This window comes from Genypterus blacodes, unplaced genomic scaffold (assembly GCF_046128005.1).
Source record: "Genypterus blacodes isolate CSIRO-AG114 ecotype Tasmania unplaced genomic scaffold, CSIRO-AGI_Gbla_v1 ptg000028l_1, whole genome shotgun sequence".
Classification (NCBI taxonomy): Eukaryota; Metazoa; Chordata; class Actinopteri; order Ophidiiformes; family Ophidiidae; genus Genypterus; species Genypterus blacodes.
The window spans coordinates 1,749,799-1,770,111 of NW_027466841.1; the positions used below are offsets into that span (position 1 = coordinate 1,749,799).

The following is a 20,313-nucleotide window of genomic DNA, read 5'->3' on the forward strand; positions in this document are numbered from 1 at the left end:
ATGATGATGATGGTGATGATGATGTTCACACTGGCTGATTGAGCTTCATCTTCTGGAGTCCTAACTTGGAATTAGTGCTTTATAGGACTTGAAATATGATGATATGTCAGTAAATGATTTAGCCGTTAACCAGAAAGTGATCAGTTTGAGGTAAATTGTAAAAGACAGCGATCGTCCCGTCTTCATCTTCAGCTCGACAGGTGCTTCATACTCTCAGATGACTTCTAAATATTTCAGCTGACGTCCACATATCCCCAGCTCATTTCAATATCCGTCACATTTGCATATGTGAGGTCCGTTGCACATAATTTACCCATGAGTGCAGAGAGAATCCCTTCGTATTGTTGAAAATCGACGCAGAACAGCAGCAGAATTGTGCCTCTAAGTCAACAGACGGCCGTCACAACACAAATGAATGCTGCGTGGATGGACTGCTCCGGTTTATTCGCCAGAAAAATGATTTGCTGAATCATTCAGATGCAATTTTCAGTATTTATGTGCTTGGAACTTGCAGAATCATGTTTAATATCTTTATTTTATGACAATTATTGTGCAGACTTTTATGAAGCTCCCTAAAAAGATATCCTGTAACAATTTGAGAAGGTATTAAACTATTCAAAAGTACCTTAGTCTTGGCTGAATGGACAGTGATTCAATATTTAGCATCTAATTTCATTACCCTGACTCCTCCTATCTGCTAATCTACTGTATACAGACCATATTTCTATATTTACATTGTTCATATTGTGTTTCTTTATACAAATATGAAAGGAAACTGTTGCATTGATGGTGAACATCAACATATTTATGCCAAAGCTGCATCAGTCTGTCATCAGAACGTGTCAGCCGTCTCCGTCATCTTAATCTGCTGTTTGTCTCCAAAAACAAAGGCAGTGAAATTGAATTTTGGAGGCTCTGATGTGTGTGTGTAAGCAGCTTTCAGCCGCCGACCGGCAAGCGTGTGTACAAACACTGATTAGCTCTCACACACACCTCTCATAAGCCTGGAGGTGGTTTATTTCCAGAACATTTATTAATGGCTGGTAACAGAAGAACAAGGAGTGTTTCGTGTACAATGAGATCAAATAAACTCATTAGCCTTTGGATTTAGTTGATGGGAATTAATTGGCGTCATGTAAATCAATGCTGTTCTATTATTCATTCCTGTGCCATTATGGAAAGTAGCTGGCACACTGACGCTTCATCCCTTTGTCAACACGTAAATCTTACACCCAGCAACTGTTAAAGAAAAAGCTAACAAAGGGATTTAAACTGCAGTACATATTTACAAGACTTAACGGCTTCACTATTAGGCTGAGAAAGCTCAAAATAAAGGTTAAGAACCTGTGTTGCTTTTATAATACGTCACACAGGCGTCTTCAGTCTCAGACCAGCTGATTGCACATTTCCCATAATTCCCTGCTGCATCTTGAGGACTTGAGTGGAGTTTAATGTCACAGTGTAAATGTTTCCACAACCTGGCAACCCGAAACAGTTTTCATACTAATGGCCGATGATGTTGATCCAATTTAGTTCAAAGTCAAAGATTCACTTGAAACTACATTAAATTTACACATAAAAACAGAAATGGGATGGATTTAAACACGAATTCATGCATATAAAGTTTGGATATACATTTAAATGCAAATGAAGAGGACTGAGCAAATATCCGCCAATAACATCAGTTTTACCGAATCAATCAGGATCTTTAAAAAAAATGACTTATGAGAAAGTGGCATCATACCTGTTGCTCATTTGTAACTTCTCACACACACACACACACCCACACACTTTACATCTGACTGCTGCTCGGCTCAGCAGCAGCGGTCAGACGCTCTCAGATCACTAACGAGCGGTTATTGTTAGTCTAACTGTATATGAAGACACATTCATATGAAGATGCATATGGACGCAAACGGGAGTGTCTGACTTGTTCCTAAGCAACAGTAGACCTGTGAGCCCGGTGACAGATGGTTGGTGAAGTTATTTTCGTTTAGAGGAGGGGGGGGGGGGGGGGGGGGGGGGGCGAGGGAAAGAGAGAGGTGGTGCCTGGATGGTGGCGAGGGGGGGGGGGACATTTCCACTTAACATGAGGGAATTGGCAGCCTAGCAACACAAACTAAGTGAAGACATCCTTAGCAACGAGGAGATGGCGTACCCCCCCCCCATCCCCCAACACACACACCCCACACACCCCCAACACACACCCTACACCCATCATTCCTCACCCTTACATCATTTGAGTCTACGGCCTAATGTGTGTGTGACTGTAAGAACTCACACACACACACACACACAGACTTCCTCTGATCTTCATCATTTTCAATTAATCTAGAAAATGTCTCTTTATCAGAAGATCACAGCACTGGAGATGGTGTCTGTGTGCGTGTGGGTGTGTGCGAATGTGTGTGTGTGGTTTCCCCTGTGTGTGCGAGTGCAATTACTCTGGAGAGAGAGACGGCAGGGAGAGTAAATTGCACCTTTAAAAAGTCTAATTTTGTCATTAAATATGGATAAAGTCAAGTGTGAGGCTGGAGGTTACGCGCTGTGACCTTTAGGGGCTTGAGAGCTGCTGATCACGCGGCGCTAAACGCTCTCATTAATTACACACTGATGCAGATTGCAGGGACGCTGTGCTCTGCATCAACCACACACCAAGCAACCATCAGTCATTCAAGTTATTTTAAGGAGATAATGACTTCATTGGCTTGATTTGCAGGAGGATATTAGCTTCACTGAGCGTGTGTGTGTGTGTGTGTGTGTGTGTGTGTGTGTGTGTCAGTGAGTGTGTCCGCAGCACAACTGTTGGAGCCCACCTGTTAGAATGGCTGCTGCAAATCTGTTTGTTTAAGAAAAAGATGATGATTTCTTTTACAAATCTAACGGCAGAAGCTCCTGTTGTGTGTCTGTGCTGCGTCTCCATCTGCATCATCAGATGGAGACGCTGCCCCCCCACTACCCCCCTACCAGTCAAAACCCAGCATGGCGGGCGAGATTGAGACAGTTTGTGGTTAACGCTGATTTGGTCTGTGAGCGATGGGAGTCTCGATTGCGTTTCTGAGGCTCAGTGAGAGACGCTTAAACGACTGCGGCTAGATGTGTGACTCAGGTCGTGACCCCTCCATCCACCCGCCCCCAACCCCCCGTTCCTCTCCTCTTGTTCAGTCTTAATTGGCTGCCATCTGACCCTCCGCGCGACTACCAGCACTGCGCTCTTCTCAAAATGTCATTCATCAGTGAGTTTGAAGCCAATACCTCCAAATTTGTCAATACTGGCGACGGGGAGAGGGGGGGGGGGGGGGTTCGTTTGATCGCCCGTACCTGCACCATCCACCTACACCCAGGAGCTTCATGCCAGCAGAGGAGTTGACTATTATAGATTTTCTACTCATTTCTCTATTTCTGTCATTCCTTCTCGCTGCAATTCTTGGACACGGGTGGCAGTAACTTAGCAACCAAGCAGAGAATAAGAACAGGGCGCAGGGATAAAGATTCAATAAATGGACAAGTGCAGAGATAAGATGCATTGTCTGCCCCTACACTCCACACACACACACACACACACACACACACACACACACACACACAAGTTCAGTCCAATAGGGTGATGTCCAGAAATGGCACTGCGGCTCAGTGATGTAATCTCGCCTTTATCCTCTCTTCCCTTTTATTTCCTTTTTCTTGTATTAGAAGCAGCACTTTTTTTTTGCTCCATCATTCAGCGGAATAGAGACGGTTTGGCAGCCAATTACTACAACCCACAATTTAGTGGGGTGGACAGAGAGTTTGGCTGCTCTGTCATGGCCTGTGTCAAAGTCTGTCTCTCAGAAGCTAATGGAGCCTCTGATGGAGTCATAACGGCACCATCATCACCTCAGTGTGAAGCATTTATATGTTCTTTCTCCCACTAGGGGTCCTTCTATCACAGCTCCACTCAAGCTCCACTGAAGCTCCACTCAGGCAGAGAAGTCCAAGTGTTTCTATGATTCATTCATTATCATTCATCTGTACCAAGTAACCAACACGTCAATCAGGAGATCAATATCATAAATCAATACTTTGGTATGTGTGCAGAGCAGGTATTGTAAAGTAAAGTAAAACATGTTTCAAACAGCCATAACAAAACAAAGAATACATAATGTGCACATAGAATGAGAGTGGCTATTTTAATTGTCTTATTTCAATGACAACAATAATCGACCTAAAACCTTTATCATGATGAAAGCTGTCGTGAATTATTTACCACACTATATACGTGTTGTATATTCTGTTTGATGACCCTGATGAGGCCCAAACAGGTCAGTTCAATTCAATAAAGCTTTTTGTAAAATGCTGCTGGACTCACTGAATTATGAACCATAATAACTTTGGATCTCAGCCGCAGCAGATCGTCACACAATATTAGATGCTTGATGTCTAACTTCTACTCCCCCTTAACTAAGTTGAATCCACTCTTTGACTAAAGTCCAGAGCTTCTGTCCATCTGCAAATCAATCTCCTGCTTGTTGAGCCTTTTATTTGTTTATTTATAATGCTGCTTAATAGTGCGCCGTTATAATGGTAAAGGCTATTTATGTATTTAATATTCACTGGCACATAGTTGTCGTGTTTCATGTTTGTTCAAAACGATCTGTTCATCTCTTCTTACCCATCTGACCCGCAGCACAGCAACACGTCACCTGCCCAGGTGTTTGTTTGTTTGTTTGTTTGTTTGTTTGTTTGTTTGTTTGTTTGTTTGTTTACCTCACCTGTTGCCTGATGTGTTTATTCTCCTCTGCGGGTTGATTAAGTTTATTAGTTATTCTACAAACATAACATTTTTACACAGAATATCTGAGTCCGTCTGACAAGTTTTCTGAAAAAGTTCATCTAAAGCGGCAGCAAACACACACTCATCTATAACACACGCACACATACTTATCTATAACACACTTAACACATTAACGTGTGACACATAATCTCCCGTATGAGTGTAGCCTGAGCTGATAGTACTTCCGCGGCTATGGCGCAAGGCATGTGGCTTTACATGTAGGGTCTGGACAGAGCCAAGAATGAGGAAAGAGAGTCGAGTAGCGGCGCAGAGGAGCAAAGACTCGCACAGACTCGAGTCAGACCTCCGCCTGCCCGCAGCCATGGAAGCTTCCTCACACCTACAACTCACTCTGCTTCTTTTACTCTCAACAGCATTAAGCGTCCGTAAGTTGCGTTCGATTCTGTTTCATATCAGTCAAACTTTCACCTGCTGACGCGTCTGACTCGCTGTTTTCACCCGATTTGTGCCGCATTTGTTGCTATGATTGATGCGTTCACGTGTCTTGCCCGCTTGACCGTCTTTATGTTAATTAATAATTGTTTGCCGATGTGAGTGAAGCGACAACCAGCGGCTCTGTTTGATAACTTTGGCCACTTTACCTTATAAGGGAGTGGAAAAGTTGTGTTTCTCAAGCTGAGGTCCTGGGATCAGCAGGGCGGCCGCGGCAGGGTGTAAAAGCAGGGATTCGTTTACTTCCTCTGTCAAACTTAAACTTAAATTACATTTAACTACGTTTTTGATTAAATGTATGTCTTTTAAATGGTTTGGGAAACATCCACAACTGCTTTAATAAAGTGGATGAACTCTTTGATTCACAGTTAATCCTACATAAATGTCAGTTTGAAGTAACCTGCTTGATCCATCATCTCACTTATATTTCCTTCATTTACTTGATTTACTTAGTTTACTTGAGATTCTGTGACTCTGTGTACATGTTTGACAGGATGTTCACAATAGCAGCAAACTGTTAAATTAAGCGTTTAAACTGTCAGTGCAGTTTGAAGCATCAAGCTGCAGTGTTCAGCTTGAGTGAGCCACACCTCAGTCTGCAGCAGATAACATAGGATTGCATCATTTCAATGCATTGCAAACTTATCGGCTGTAATATCATGTTAATCATTTAGCAACTGGCAAGTATGAATGACTTATCTGAAAAGGATCTTTAGTAAAAGAGGATGATGCCTTCGCTTTAATGAGGCCGTTGAGCCGAGACTTCATCAAGTGTAAATGTTTGCTCGGCGCTGTTGTGAAAGTCGGTGGCGTCTGTGTTCGAGGGAGTGGAACCAGCAGCTCAGCTTGACTGCAGCAGTACGATTAAGAATGAGCGGTGGCACGTCATAAAAAAAACAATGTGCTCAATGTGACGACTTCCCACTGTGTCGCATTTCAGGGTCTAATATCTGCACATCAAGAGGGGTCACCACTTGTCAACAGTGTCTGACTGTTCACCCAACCTGTGCCTGGTGCTCTCAGGAGGTAAACACACACACACACACACACACACACACACACATAACAGTTATAACAGCTTCCTGTTATAACAGCTTTGCAATGACACAATGTCCTGCCTCTGTGTCTTACTCAGTCAATCCTCCAACGTGCCGATACTGGAGGTTGTGGTTGTGTGTGTGTGGCGGGGGGTTGTGTGTATCCTGCATCAGAGCTACATCATTACCGAGTGATTCCTGAGCTGACATGCTGTTATCTTGGGTTCAGGACTTCGGGAAGGGCGGCTCCAGTGTGTCCCGCTGTGACCTAAAGCAGGAGCTGCTGGATGAGGGCTGCAGTCCAGGAGCTCTGGAGTTTCCCTCTAGCACCGTGACCATCGAAAAGGACAAACCGCTCAGCGACAAGGCCCTGGGGACGGGCGATGTCACTCAAATAAGGCCTCAAAAACTCCATTTGTCACTGAGACCAGGTACCTATAGACTCACCAGTGACAATATGAAACCTGACATCACCCATGGAAACAAGACACCACCTGCAGAGACACACAAACCTTAGGAAGAGACACCATCCATCCATGAATAAGATCAAACACCACATGCTCTAATGCTGATGCACTATTATGCATTATTACTTATTGCTCTGGTCTAATCTGCCAGCCGTCCATTGGTCCTCACCACAGTGCTTCTCAATCTTCTAATCCTGCTTCTTGGTCCCGTTTCCTGGCAGGCGACTCACAGCGTTTCACGGTCTCAGTGAAGCAGGTGGAGGATTACCCCGTGGATCTCTACTACCTGATGGATCTGTCATACTCCATGAAAGACGACTTGGAGTTCCTTCAAACTCTGGGCAACGAGCTGGCCGTCACCATGGGCCGCGCCACCAGCAACCTCCGCATGGGCTTCGGAGCCTTTGTGGACAAGACCGTGTCCCCGTATATGTACACCTATCCAGAGAAGATGGTCAAGAACCCCTGCACTGGGTAGGTGGCCAAATTCTGTTTTGCCCACAAACGTATGAAGCCTTAAATCAGTAGCAATTAATGTCGGCGTTTTTCCTGATTTTCCCGATTGATTCCTGAATGTGCGAAGATTTGACGACAAATGCCAGGCTCAGTTCGGGTTCAAGAACGTGCTGTCGCTGACGGAGCAGGTAGCACGTTTCACTGAGGAGGTGGCGAAGCAGCAGATATCCAGGAACAGAGACGCTCCAGAGGGAGGCTTTGACGCGGTCATGCAGGCGGTAGTGTGTAAGGTATGAAACACTGCACACGTGTCCACTGACATGCATGGGGCACCTGTAACATCCATGTGTCTCTGTTGGCATCAGGACAAGATCGGCTGGCGTCCTGATGCATCGCACCTGCTCGTGTTCACCACAGATGCCAAAACTCACATCGCCCTGGATGGACGCATAGCTGGCATTGTCCAACCCAATGACGGCCTGTGTCACCTTGACAACGACAACATTTACAACGAAACTCGGGTGCTGGTGAGGAGAAATCTGTACTCAGGCCAACTTCCTTTAGAGTTGTTTGTTTCTCCAACTTTTAGGTCACGTGTGATCGTATGACAGCTGGTGTTGCAGCGTCACTGTGCCTCTAGATCTAGATCCTTCCCTTTAATGAACACTTCCTGTGTCTGTGTCTTTCAGGATTATCCCTCTTTGGGACTCATGAATGACAAAATGTCTGAAAACAACATCAATTTAGTTTTTGCTGTGACCAGCTACGTGCTGCCCCTCTACAAGGTAACGCACATCGCTGCGCCTGAGCCACGGCGCTCAAGTTATAGAAGAAAACACAAAAACTAAAATGTCTCCTTTGTTTCTTTGCACAGGACTATAGCAAACTCATCCCTGGCACCACTGTGGGAATGCTATCACAGGACTCTGGGAATGTTATCGAGCTTATTGAGGAAGCTTATGCAGTAAGTGGCACAATGATTTCATAACACATGACCTCATGTCTTGTATTTCATTTGTGAGAAATGACCCAGTTTAACTTCACTGTGAGCAGAAGATCCGCTCTAAGGTGGAGCTGGAGCTGTTGGGAGTCCCGGAGGAGATGACTCTGCAGTTTGAAGCCAAATGCCTGAACGAAGAGGTCATCCCCGGGGTCAAGTCCTGCTCGGGCCTCAAGATCGGAGACACGGTATCTATCTGCGCCTGAGAAGGTGACACTTTCCTCCCATTAAAGTGTGAGACCTATTTTCACGTTTCTCCTCTTGTTAGGTTTCGTTCAGCGTGGAGGCTCAGCTGCGTGGATGCCCCAAGAAGAAATCGGATACTTTCACCATCAAACCTCGGGGCTTCAAGGATGCGGTGGAGGTCACGGTGGACTTCGCCTGCGGCTGTGACTGCGAGGCTGAAGCTGTGGTCAACAGCTCCGTCTGTAGCAACGGCAACGGGACCTACGAATGCGGATTATGTCAGTGTCACGGCGGCCGACTGGGCCCGCACTGCGAGTGCTCGTTGGAGGATTACAGCGAGTCCGATTACAAGAACTGTATCCCAAAACCGGACAGGCCGGCGTGCAGCGGGAGAGGCGACTGTGTGTGCGGACAGTGTTCCTGCCACGCTAATGAGTTTGGCCAAGTGTGGGGCAAATACTGCGAATGTGACGACTTCAACTGCCTGCGGAACAAAGGGGTGCTGTGCTCTGGTGAGTAGGTCTGCTTAAGGTCCAAACCCAGTCTGACTAACAAGGAAGTGAGCAAAGACGCTATGTGAACTATTTGAACTGATCCCCTCCAGTGTCTCAGCTTCTCCCAAACATGTAAAAAGGCTTTTAGCTGGAAGCTGTTTAGACTCAGACGGTGATTGTGTAAACGACCAAAAAAGGACTTTCATGGAATTGAGACAAAAATCCCTCCGGTATAGTGGAAGGAAGTAGGAATATGACTGTCACATCGGAGAAACTCTTATTCTCACATCATCATTCTCATCATCCAGCTGACATTCTTCTTCAAACCAGCCTCCCTCCTTTTCCTTCCTCCTCATCTTTCCTCTACTTGGGAAATACCCAGTCGGTGTTTCCTTCCTTTTTCCCTGCGAGCAGCCGACGTCACTGAGCCTGAAGCTCCTGCTGCTCTGCCTCACTCACACTGTAAACACACTAAAGCCAGTTTACATATTTCACCGTTACTTCACTTGACTAATGGAATAGCTCAGCCCGAACTGCTTTTAAAATCTGTATTCCCGACTATGGCAACCGTTAAGAACAAGTAAATAATGACATCATTCTGGTGAGTGGACATAGACAGCATGGGTCACAAATGACCAACCTGCTGCCGGGTGAGTGAATTGTGTGAGGTCTGATCTACTGTGCGGCTCTATGTGCAGCTCTATGTGCGACTCTACTTGTGGCTCTACATGCGGCTCTATGTGTGGTGTGTGTGTGAGTCTTTGTGTGGGTCAGTGTCTGAGTGTGTGTGTGTGTGTGTGTGAGCATTTCAACACGTAGGATTTAGGAGGCTGTTTTGCTATGAGACAGGAATTACGATATAGTCCTGTTTGTGCTGATAACGCCCAGGTGCCTGGGTTTAAAGGTGCACTCACACACACACACCGCCCACTCATACACACTTGTGCAAGAAGTATTTCAGAGGTATCCCACTTTTTGCTAGTGCTTACTTTGAGATCAGTTGTAGGATTAACTTATATACTTTTCTTCAAATCCTTTGTGTAAAATCTGCTGCACCATGGAAGGAACTCCTCGCCACAACGTTCAGGCAAATCTTTTAGAGTCAAAAGTATCAATATAGAAGTGCTGTGGAATGTATCATAAAATGGAAATAGTCACGTCAAGAAGCTGGCGTTTGGGCTCACACACACACACACACACAAGCCATTACATGTTGTAAGGAAGTCCACTAAATTTAATGTGGGACGTCTCAGTCAGCCTGCCTCTGTAAAGTCATGACATCATTTCCTGTTAAGTACCAGTGTCCCTCGACCCCCCCCCTCCAGCTCAACCAGAGCTACCGTGACCCTGGGGGATCCCGAGGGCCCCAGCAGGCTCCGTTTCTGTATGTCTCCTCTGTAGTTGTGTAATTTGTTCCTCTGCTGTGGGACTGACAGAGCAAGAGTCAGCAAGCAAGCACAGCCCCAGGGCCCCTAAACACAGGAAGATGGGAAAGTTTGCATTCCTCTGCTGGCAAACTTCCCATACATTCGCTCCCTCCCTCCTCCTCTCCCCCCCTCTTCTCTGATCCTGTTCCCTCTGTAACATCTTGCTCGCCGTTCTTGTTTTACCGTCCTGCCCTCAAACGTCCATGTTAACCAGTGAATTCCAGCCAGGCGATTAATGTGAAGGATTAGAGCGAGAGAGCGGCGATGATGTCAACTTCACAAACTCCCTCTTATGGGCGTGAATCAACTTTATAGCCAACAAAGCAAAGGAAAAAAGAGGACAGTGCCTCTTGTCAAGTAAAAGTGCTTCACTTGGCAGAAAATCTCTATTCAAAGGACTTTCCAGCGAAGGAAATGCTGAGCAAACCTTTCAGCTCCTTAGCTCAAACTAACACATTCACTCTGGCATTTGGTCCCGGTCAGGTGGTTTGTAGTTATCTCTGTTTTTGAAAACTGGGTTGAGAGCAAAATACTAAACAATGAAGCCAAGAAGCAGACATTTTATTTGATTAATACCAGATTTAACTGCCTCGCTTTGCTGGATTTTCCATGTTTGGTGTGAGCGAAAATATGAGTTTTTATAAAAGTGCATATGTCATTTAGTGTGTCAACAGAGTGAATATGATTACATCATCATCCCCGACCACTTCTTAGTCCACCATAAGTACCATAAGTAGTATTGAGAGTAGTCAGAGTGACAGAGCGGTAGCCGTGGTAACATAAGAAGCCTGTTGTTTCCTTTAGTTTGAACAATACTCGGGGATTTTTTGTACTTGTGGAGCAACAAACTCCTGGACCTTTTGTGATATTTGATGAGTGGTCTCTCCCTCTCTGTGATCCAGCTGGGCTCTGACTCACTGCCTTTGCTCTTTGTCATCCGCTGCCAAATCCCCCCTGGCTCCCTCTGCTTCCCTGCTTAGAGCTCTGCTGCCTTTTCCTCCTCTGGCCGACGGTGATTAGCCCCACTCGCTGATGTGGGCAGTTGTTGTTTAATCCAGGTAGAAGCCCACCCCCACATTCTGTCAGCACACAGCTGCGTCACTGAAGGATTGTTGATGACCGGGCAAATGCGCCGCCTGGGATGACTCCTCACCTTGTAACAGTCACCGGCAATTGTTCGTGTTTCACTATAGACAATTTCCTCTGCATGTACGACAAGCAGTACATGACTTGTAAAAGCATTTAGCTCCCTACAGAGGATGACATTTGAAAAGAAAAGCCAACATAAAGTGTCTTATTAAGGGTTTGGACCATGTAACAAACCACCCCAAGCTGACAGAACAGCGGGGGCGAGGGCACAGAATGGTTTGGCCCATCACCTTACCTGATCTTTTCCTTTAATGAGTCCCCTGCACTGCAACTGGTTTACTAACTAAACCTTTTCTAGTTTTCTAGTAGTAAGAGTAACAATGAATGAGGCTTGACTGATAAGTTCTGAGCCTTCCTCAATGGTTCAACCAGCAGATACGTAAAGTGCTTGTCATTGGTGTACAACACATTGAGCCTTGGGTACCTAAATTAATCTAAAATACTTACTTCCTCAATGTTACTTCCTCAAAAATATATATAGTTATACACATTGACATCCTTGTAATCAAAGTGCTCCAACTCTTGTGCTGACATGATCCTACAACCTCTGCACATATGAACTCATTACGCAGTTGCAATCCTCTTGCCCAGGCATGTGTAAAAGAAACGCTAGGACGGGTTAATAAGCAACCAAGTGCACCTCGTACAAGACGACCCGATTCATCGGCACAAACGATGACTCACACTGCAGCTGTGACCAAGCCCCTCCTGTAAATATGCAGGAGTAACTGTGACCGAACATGAATGAACATTATCGTTGTTTTCTGTGTGCAGGCAACGGTCAGTGTAACTGCGGCACCTGTGACTGTGACTCCGGTTGGAAGGGGGAGAAGTGCGACTGCTCCATCCGCATCGACACCTGCATGTCCAGCATCGGCCTGCTGTGCAGTGGGCGAGGCCAGTGTGTGTGCGGGGTGTGTGAGTGCACCCAGCCTGGAGCCTATGGAGCTACCTGTGAGAAATGCCCCACCTGCCCTGATGCCTGCACCATGAAGAAGTAAACCAAGTCATCACTCAAACGCACAGGAGTTACACAGAGTGGACAGAATAAGAGAAAGACCATGAAAATGTGTTGGGTCATTTTTCTCCTTTAAGAATTGTGACTAAATGTGCATGTCTGCCTGTTTCATTACATCTTCATATTTATCATTTATAAATGGAAACCTCATCAGTCCAGGGGGGTTATGACAACATCTATATTAACCTCTGAGGGCAATGACTATACAGCTTATAATCAATTCCAGTGGCAATGTGGTGAGGGGTTGTCACGCTGTATTGCTCATAACCAAAATGTTGTGCAGCTGGACTAAACTGAACCCATGAACACACTCATAACTACGTCATTATCCAACAATCAAACCAGTCCTAACATTTTCAGGATTGGACTTCCTGAACACTGAGATGAGTTCAGGCTCCGCCCCTGGTCTCTGCAGGTAGCAGGTAGCAACAGGCCAAAGAATCGGCCTGTTGGCACATTTTTAAAATAAAAAAAAATTCCAAAAGCAGCTTCTAAGAGAGGATGAGACATTTTATGAAGGCAAATTGCGGCCTTATGAGTTATTGGTTCTCATATCAATATGCTGTTGTGTGTCTGTTATTGTGTCCATGCTATCAACTGGAGCTGAGGTGTGTCTGTGGGCTCTGAGTAACATGAACGGTGTGATTTCTGTGTGCAGGGATTGTGTGGAGTGCCAACACTTCAAGAGAGGACAGCGAGCCGAAGACAATAGCTGCAACAGAGTCTGCAAAGATGAAATTAAGCCTGTGGATAAACTGGGTCAGAACTTTTCCACCCTCCTCACTACATACTGTGGTTGTTGTGGTAACACTCCATGTTTTCTTGCTGATGATTATATATCTCAGGCCTCAGTGCCTGTCATAGTTATCATTTCTGAGGTTTTGAGCTGCAATTTCATGTGGAAAAGTGCAATATTTTCCCTAATTGGTTTTTAATCATCTGTGCCCCCCAGTCTTCCACTCTGAGAACTCTGTGAATTGCTCATACAAAGATGAGAACGACTGTGTTGAGCACTTCCAGTATTCCGAAGATGAAAGTGGCAAGTCCATACTGTTTGTAGTGAAAGAGCCAGGTAAGTGTGTGTGTGTGTGTGTGTGTGTGTGTGTGTGTGTGTGTGTGTGTGTGTGTGTGTGTGTGAAGATATGGTCAATTTCTTTTCTTACATAAAAGCATCATGACACAGTCACATTGGGTATCAAATGTACGAGTAAGGAGTGCTCAGTTTATGTGACTCTGTGATGAGGAGATAATCTTTTGTCTCCATTTTGTGTGATTTTCTGCTCTTTGATCAGCTGGTGAAGGAAAAGAAAAGGGTTGAAGAATTGACTAGAATTGAATTAGGACAAGATGAAAGAATAGAAGAGAGAGAGAAGAACAGAAGGGAAAGGAAGAGTGGAAGCGTATTTATGAACGTATCTTTTGACAATTGTTCTGTTCTTCATTGACTCGGTAAATGTGCACAAAAGTGAGTCTTTTAGCAGTGAGGAGCCTGATTTGCATAGTTTAGTGACTTATTGAATGCTGCCTGAGTTGGTGTCTGGCAGGCTGTTGCAGCAGAGGAACAGTTTGTCCATCCAGGCTGGTTCTCAACAGCAGAACACACCATCAATTAGTTGACCACAACCACAGTGATGTGTGCGCATGTTGATGAAGCACAAAATCTTTATGCAAAAGACTCTCGGGTCAACCCAAGCAGTTGCTCAACTTCAGGATTGTGCCACAATTTCCACATCCTTAATAATGCTTCAAAGCTCCGCCTGTGTCTGTCTCTCTGCCTGTCTCTCTCTCTGTCTGCCCCCTCTTCTTGTCTCTCCTCCCCTCTGTCAGAGTGTCCTAAGGGTCCTGACATCTTGGTGGTGCTCCTGGCAGTGGCCGGAGCCATTCTGTTCCTGGGCCTGGCCGCTCTGCTTATCTGGAAGCTGCTGGTAACCATCCATGACCGCAAAGAATACGCCAAGTTTGAGGAGGAGCGATCCAAAGCCAAATGGGATACGGTGAGAGACATGATGACCGATGACAGCGTACAATAACAGGAAATGTGTTGTAACACTTGTAATAATTGCCTTAAGAAGTGTGTAGACAGAAGAGAGCGGAGAGAGAGAATGCTGTAAAAGCAGATTGTTAGTGCCCTCTATAGGAGAAACTCTGAATTGCATCTGGGAAAACATTTAAAGAATCAGTTAGAAGTTCAACAAGTAATTCATAAAGGAGAAGGAGAAATAAACAACTAATGAATGCTTCTGTTAATGTTCCCAGGCAAACAACCCTCTGTACAGAGGAGCCACCTCCACTTTCACCAACATAGCATACAGAGGGAACTAAGGGCCGAACGCAGTGAGGACAACTCAGGGGCCGAAGACAGAGATGGAATGTAGTAACAGAACGAGGATCCTTTACACTGTCACATGGCCAGCTACTGTAACATTATTGCTGAACTTGTACATATTGTAACAAATACAATAAATCTATTGATGTGGGTCATGTGGGTGTGGCTCTGAGCTGGAAAATCAGCCAGTAAGTTGATGCCTGTTGCATTTTAAGAAAGATACAGGCAACCAGCAGGTCGTCAACAGCTGTAGGGAAGTCAGTCTATGTGGGTCTGATTTGGGAATCCTCTGACAGTGATGGAGTCTGTTTGAATTTGACAGGATTGCAGGTTTGTCTCTGTCCTGTTTGAGTGAGTGAGAGAGGCTGCTTGAGGGAACTTTTAGGGAAACTGCCGCTGCTTGAAAATCTGCCACTTTTGTATTTCTTTAAGGTTTTTGTGTGTAGAAATCTTTATATTTGAGTCTTGGCTTTTATAAATGAGGTTATCAGCTTGTGGGCTTTTCATCTGGTAGACCAAATGCCTGTGCACATCCTGGGAAAGAGCTTTGTCCAGCAGCGAGACCTCTGAACTGTGGCCCTTCGTCCAGTTTGATTTGCAGTGATGCTTTTGGCCTGTAGTGCTTTAAAGAGGCATTGAAGCGACGGTTATCTCTGCGTCATCGCCTCTTCTTCACATTGTGTGTCTTGAACTTCTGATTGATACACATTTTTTTGATCGTGGTGCTTTGGCCGAATTGTAAATTGTTTTGATATGTGTCCATTTTTTACTGATATCACTGTGTTACACTGAAAGGCCACGTCTTTGGTTTTGTTTATGACCAGATTTACACCTGTAGCTTGGTTCTATTTATTGCACGCCGGAGGAGATACATTGTGATGGACCCCAGCCTCTACATGGAACACACACTGTGAGCCCAATGAGTCACTTATGTGTCTGTGTGTTTCTTGGTTGTACACCTTGTATCCTCTCTCAGGATGTGGCCTTGTCATTGCACTGTTCGTTTTTTTATGTTCACAATTTTGTTATTTTTCTTACCCTTAATGTTTAGATTTGTACCAAAAGCAGTAACCTAAATGTTGCTGGCAGGTCTGAAATAAATTGTTATTTCACTCATTCTGTATCATCTGTGTTATGAGTCGGTCCGTCTTCAAATATTGAGCTCGACATCAGGAAACATTTCTGCTCCATTTCTCTGGGTGTCTAATCTGATAGATATTCCCTGTCATCTCAGTAAATATAGTGTAAAGGAGATGAGTGCGTATAATGCACAATACCTCAACCCTCCCAATGCTCCAACACTACATCCTGTTCACATTACAGTTATGCAGTTAAGTGTCACATGGAGCCTTGAGTGTTCTAGGGCCAAACAGAGGAGCCTGTGGGCTGCTCCAGTGCCCCCCTCAGTCATCCAGGTAGTGCAGTGTCAAGACAAAAACTATCCACTTAGCTGGAACAGTGCAATAGAAAGAGGTCACAAAACTATTTTCAATTATTTCACATAAAACAAGGCCGGGTGATTCTGAAAACAAGCAAAACTCTCCTTGATCAACATTTAATGGAGATATATGAATAACTAATATTCACTTAGACTTCAAATTATTTTATCTACCAATGATCTACGATCTAATCAATTAAATAGATATCTAAATGATATCTCTGGGGTGGTGACACACACACACACACACACACACACGCACACACACGCGCGCACACACACACACACACACACACACACACACGCACACAAACCACACACAAACCACACAAACACAATCTCTACTACCCTCTAGTGGTGATATGTATGAATGGCAAAACGTGGTACCGCATGTTGCTGTGGAAGAATGCAATTTATAAGGAACAGTTAGTGCCCACTTTCAGACATACATTATATAATCACCTGACTTATCAGTTTTGAAGAGAGAGGAAAGGGCTACAGAAAAATATAACGAGCTAGCGAGCTAAACATATGGGGATAATAGCTGTTGTGTTTATTATAGTATAATACCAAATCATTTATATGAAATCTTTTGTTATAGTGGCATTCTGTCCAACTTCAACTTTCTGAAAGTTAAAAATTCAGACTGTCGCTTCTATTCAACAGGTAACGTGAACTCAACCAATTCCAATATTTCCGACAACATCTGAACGCAGCACTGCCCTCCTTCCGTTGCGTCAGTCTCAACATGGCGGCGCCCCATGCCGGTGCTGGAGCGGACAGAGGCGACGCAGAAACGGGACCGGTTCTGTCAGACTCGTCCAGCGGGGACGTGAAACGACCTCAGTTCGGGACTCGATTCCTCACGGACCCGCGGCAGGTCTTCCAGCACAACGCCTGGTGGGTAGCACAGCATCCGGGGGGGCTCAGGCTGATGTCCATGCCCGGGCTCCAGGCTCAGCAGCATCCACACTGCGAGTTTGATGTTAAAGGAAGCAAGTCCATCTTCACACATGTAGTTAGATTATTGAACACTGTTAATTTTTTATAAAGCATCTTTAGCAAACATATAGTTCGTAAATGCAATAACAAATCAAAGAGAGTACAGAGAGCAAGAGGGAACTAAGACATGATGCCCTTACTTTGTCGTACTGTCCTGTTACAGGAGCAGCGTCAATGATGATGTCAATATATACATTCATATTAATTAAATGCATTTATGACCAGGAAGACCAAACCAGCATCTCAGTTTCCATTGGACAGATGTCAGGTATTCTATTCGTGTTCTTAACCACATCATTATTGCTGTTGCTTTGTGAACAGGGACAATGTGGAGTGGACAGAGGAACAAGAGGCAGCTGCAAAGAAGAAGGTGCTTGAAAACAATCAGCCGCTTCCCACGGAGAAGCAAGGTGACTTAAAGTCTAACTTGTTCTGTCCAGGCCAGCATTTGTCTTTACTTATTCATTCAAACTGAAAGCTGATTCGTAGATAAGAGGCCAGATGTCCTTAAGTATCACCTTGACTCTGTTTTCACTTGTACTATTTTTTCTAGACGAATATGACAACCGGGCGAACGAGTACTGGAATGATTTTTACACAATCCACGAGAATCGTTTCTTCAAAGACCGCCACTGGCTCTTCACAGAGTTCCCTGAGCTGGCCCCAAAGAGCGGCCTCAACTGTGCATCACATCCACAGAAGGAAGTCACCGCTCTGCTTCACAACGACGACGCCTCCCCTGGCTCCTCTGCCTCGTGTCGCATTCTGGAGGTAAAGATCTGTTTGATATTGTAACTTTGCGCCATAGCTGTACATGCTGAGGTCAAAACTGGAGTTTGGGGACTTAACGCTGTATGAAATGATGTTCACTTGACAGGTTGGCTGCGGTGTAGGCAACACAGTTTTCCCAATACTGAAGACAAACAAGTAAGCACACGCAGGACATTTACATGAGAACATTACGACGTATACATGAAACTGTAATTGTAGCTTCTTCTTTCTTTCTTTTTGCAGTGACCCAGGTTTGTTTGTTTATTGCTGTGATTTTTCCAGCACTGCTGTTGAGTTAGTAAAGGTGAGATGAGGGGAATGATGAAAGATGATGGATGCATTCCTCCCCACAGCCTTTAGACATTAATATTGCCTTCTTGTCTCCAGACTAATCCAGAGTACGACCCTGAGCGCTGTTTTGCTTTTGTCCATGACTTGAGTGATGTGGAAGCCAATTACCCTGTTCCTGATGGAACCCTTGATGTTATAGTGCTAATCTTCGTACTATCAGCGCTGCATCCTAATAAGTAGGAACTCCTTCTCTCTCTCTGAGACTCATTTTCTGTGGCTGTCATAGAATGCAGCTCTGGTTTTATCTCTGAAGTTTGAACCCTGTTTCAGGATGCAGGCGTCCATCAACAGATTAGCCCGGCTGCTGAAGCCAGGGGGAGTGATGCTGCTCAGGGACTACGGGCGCTACGACATGGCACAGCTCCGCTTCAAGAAAGGTCGGTCAGGCTGAAGTATGAAAGATCCATTTTGTGTAGTATCACTCACACAAATGTCTCATTGGATTTAGTTCTAGTGATGGGTTCAACCATGATGCCTCACCGTCAGGTCTCAGTCATTAAGTTAACCTGTAAAATGTTTTAATAACCAGCAGGTATGAGTGACAAAACTATAAATATATGATCAATGCTGTCATAAAAATAGGAATATAGGGAATAGGGATTCTATATTCCTGCTCTCATCCCAACTCAGAGATGGTATTTGCCACTTCCTTGTATCTCCTCTTCTCCACTTTGACTTTATTCCCATTTGGCTACGTTTGGGCTGTTCTGGCCTCAGTAACTGAATAACATGGCAGTGAGCTGTAAACCCACTTAAAACACCCTGTGGGTGAGCAATGCCAGGTTTGCTTAGAATTTATAACTGAGCCATGAGGACTTTGGTTTGTTTTTCTGGTGGCACCATTTGAGAATTGACCGCTGCATGCTGTACCAAAGCAAAGGTCTGGGGCTGTTCTCTTTAAATGTCAATCAGAGGACCTTTTCCAGTTGAAGTAGTAATGTTGACAAACATTATGGACCACACTCAATGTGAATTGTTATAATGATGACAATAAGAGACTAGATCAATTTGGGCTCCACTTGCTGAACAGCTTTTTTCAGTCTTTTCAGAATGCTCATACCATAGCGTTGCCTCGGTGATGAATGAATGTGGAAAGTTTTTCCTAATGAATGGGTCATTTGTCCTCTCCTAGGGAGGTGCCTGTCAGAAAACTTTTATGTCCGCGGTGATGGAACACGGGTATATTTCTTTACTCAAGGTAAAAGTTCAAACAAGACCTGTGATCATTTTGCGGAATTCTCTTCTTTTTTGTATTATATTTGAGTTTTGTTCCTTTTCAGATGAGCTCCATGAGCTGTACTCTGAAGCAGGGCTTGAAAAAGTACAGAACATGGTGGACAGAAGGCTGCAGGTGAACAGAGGCAAACAGCTCACCATGTACAGGGTGTGGATCCAGTGCAAGTACCGCAAGCCTCTGGTTGAGCAATCTGAGACGCCGGGCTGAAACACAGAGAACCTACCTGGCTTGACCTTCAACCACAGGTGAAACCAGAAGCTGGAGTCTAGACAGTGCTGTGTTTTATTCTGAGGACATATGCAGAAGAGAAACTGGCCTTACAATGTCTCCTTCACATAATCTATGAGGACTCGTGTAACGGCTAGTCTGCCTGGTGGTAGTGTGATCAATTTGGCTCAATTATACTCAAGTTCAATATTGAGGAAGAGCTGGTTACCCCTGTTTAAATGTTTATATTCAGCAAAATGCTGTTTCTCATGATCATGTGTTTTAAAAAAACACAAATGGCGTTTTAAATAAAGCCTTTCATACCTTTAAAATGAATAAAGTCTGAACTGTATGTGTATAGTCCTGAGTTGTATTTGTGTTCCGTTCTCCAGTTTCATAATCCAGTCACCACTCTCTCTCTCTCTTGTATACCTGAACTAATGGTGCAATGACATGGATGTTTGCCATTTATTAATGTTACGTA

The 20,313-nt window shown here is 44.7% G+C and overlaps 2 protein-coding genes across 2 annotated transcripts; both read left to right on the plus strand.

The window, feature by feature from the left end:
• Positions 1-4,915: 4,915 nt before the first annotated feature.
• Positions 4,916-15,873, plus strand: itgb3a (integrin beta 3a). The gene is made up of 15 exons (XM_076144247.1): positions 4,916-5,196; positions 6,204-6,289; positions 6,530-6,731; positions 6,989-7,241; positions 7,351-7,513; positions 7,589-7,750; positions 7,913-8,008; positions 8,098-8,187; positions 8,277-8,411; positions 8,492-8,921; positions 12,254-12,476; positions 13,156-13,256; positions 13,450-13,569; positions 14,325-14,491; positions 14,754-15,873. The coding sequence occupies exons 1-15, from the start codon at positions 5,052-5,054 to the stop codon at positions 14,817-14,819; spliced, it is 2,439 nt and encodes an 812-aa protein (XP_076000362.1). The 5' UTR covers positions 4,916-5,051; the 3' UTR covers positions 14,820-15,873.
• Positions 15,874-16,977: 1,104 nt separating this feature from the next.
• Positions 16,978-20,192, plus strand: mettl2a (methyltransferase 2A, methylcytidine). Its single transcript, XM_076143925.1, has 9 exons — positions 16,978-17,161; positions 17,585-17,673; positions 17,817-18,034; positions 18,141-18,190; positions 18,278-18,338; positions 18,422-18,561; positions 18,656-18,762; positions 19,518-19,583; positions 19,666-20,192. The coding sequence occupies exons 1-9, from the start codon at positions 17,010-17,012 to the stop codon at positions 19,827-19,829; spliced, it is 1,047 nt and encodes a 348-aa protein (XP_076000040.1). The 5' UTR covers positions 16,978-17,009; the 3' UTR covers positions 19,830-20,192.
• Positions 20,193-20,313: the final 121 nt, after the last annotated feature.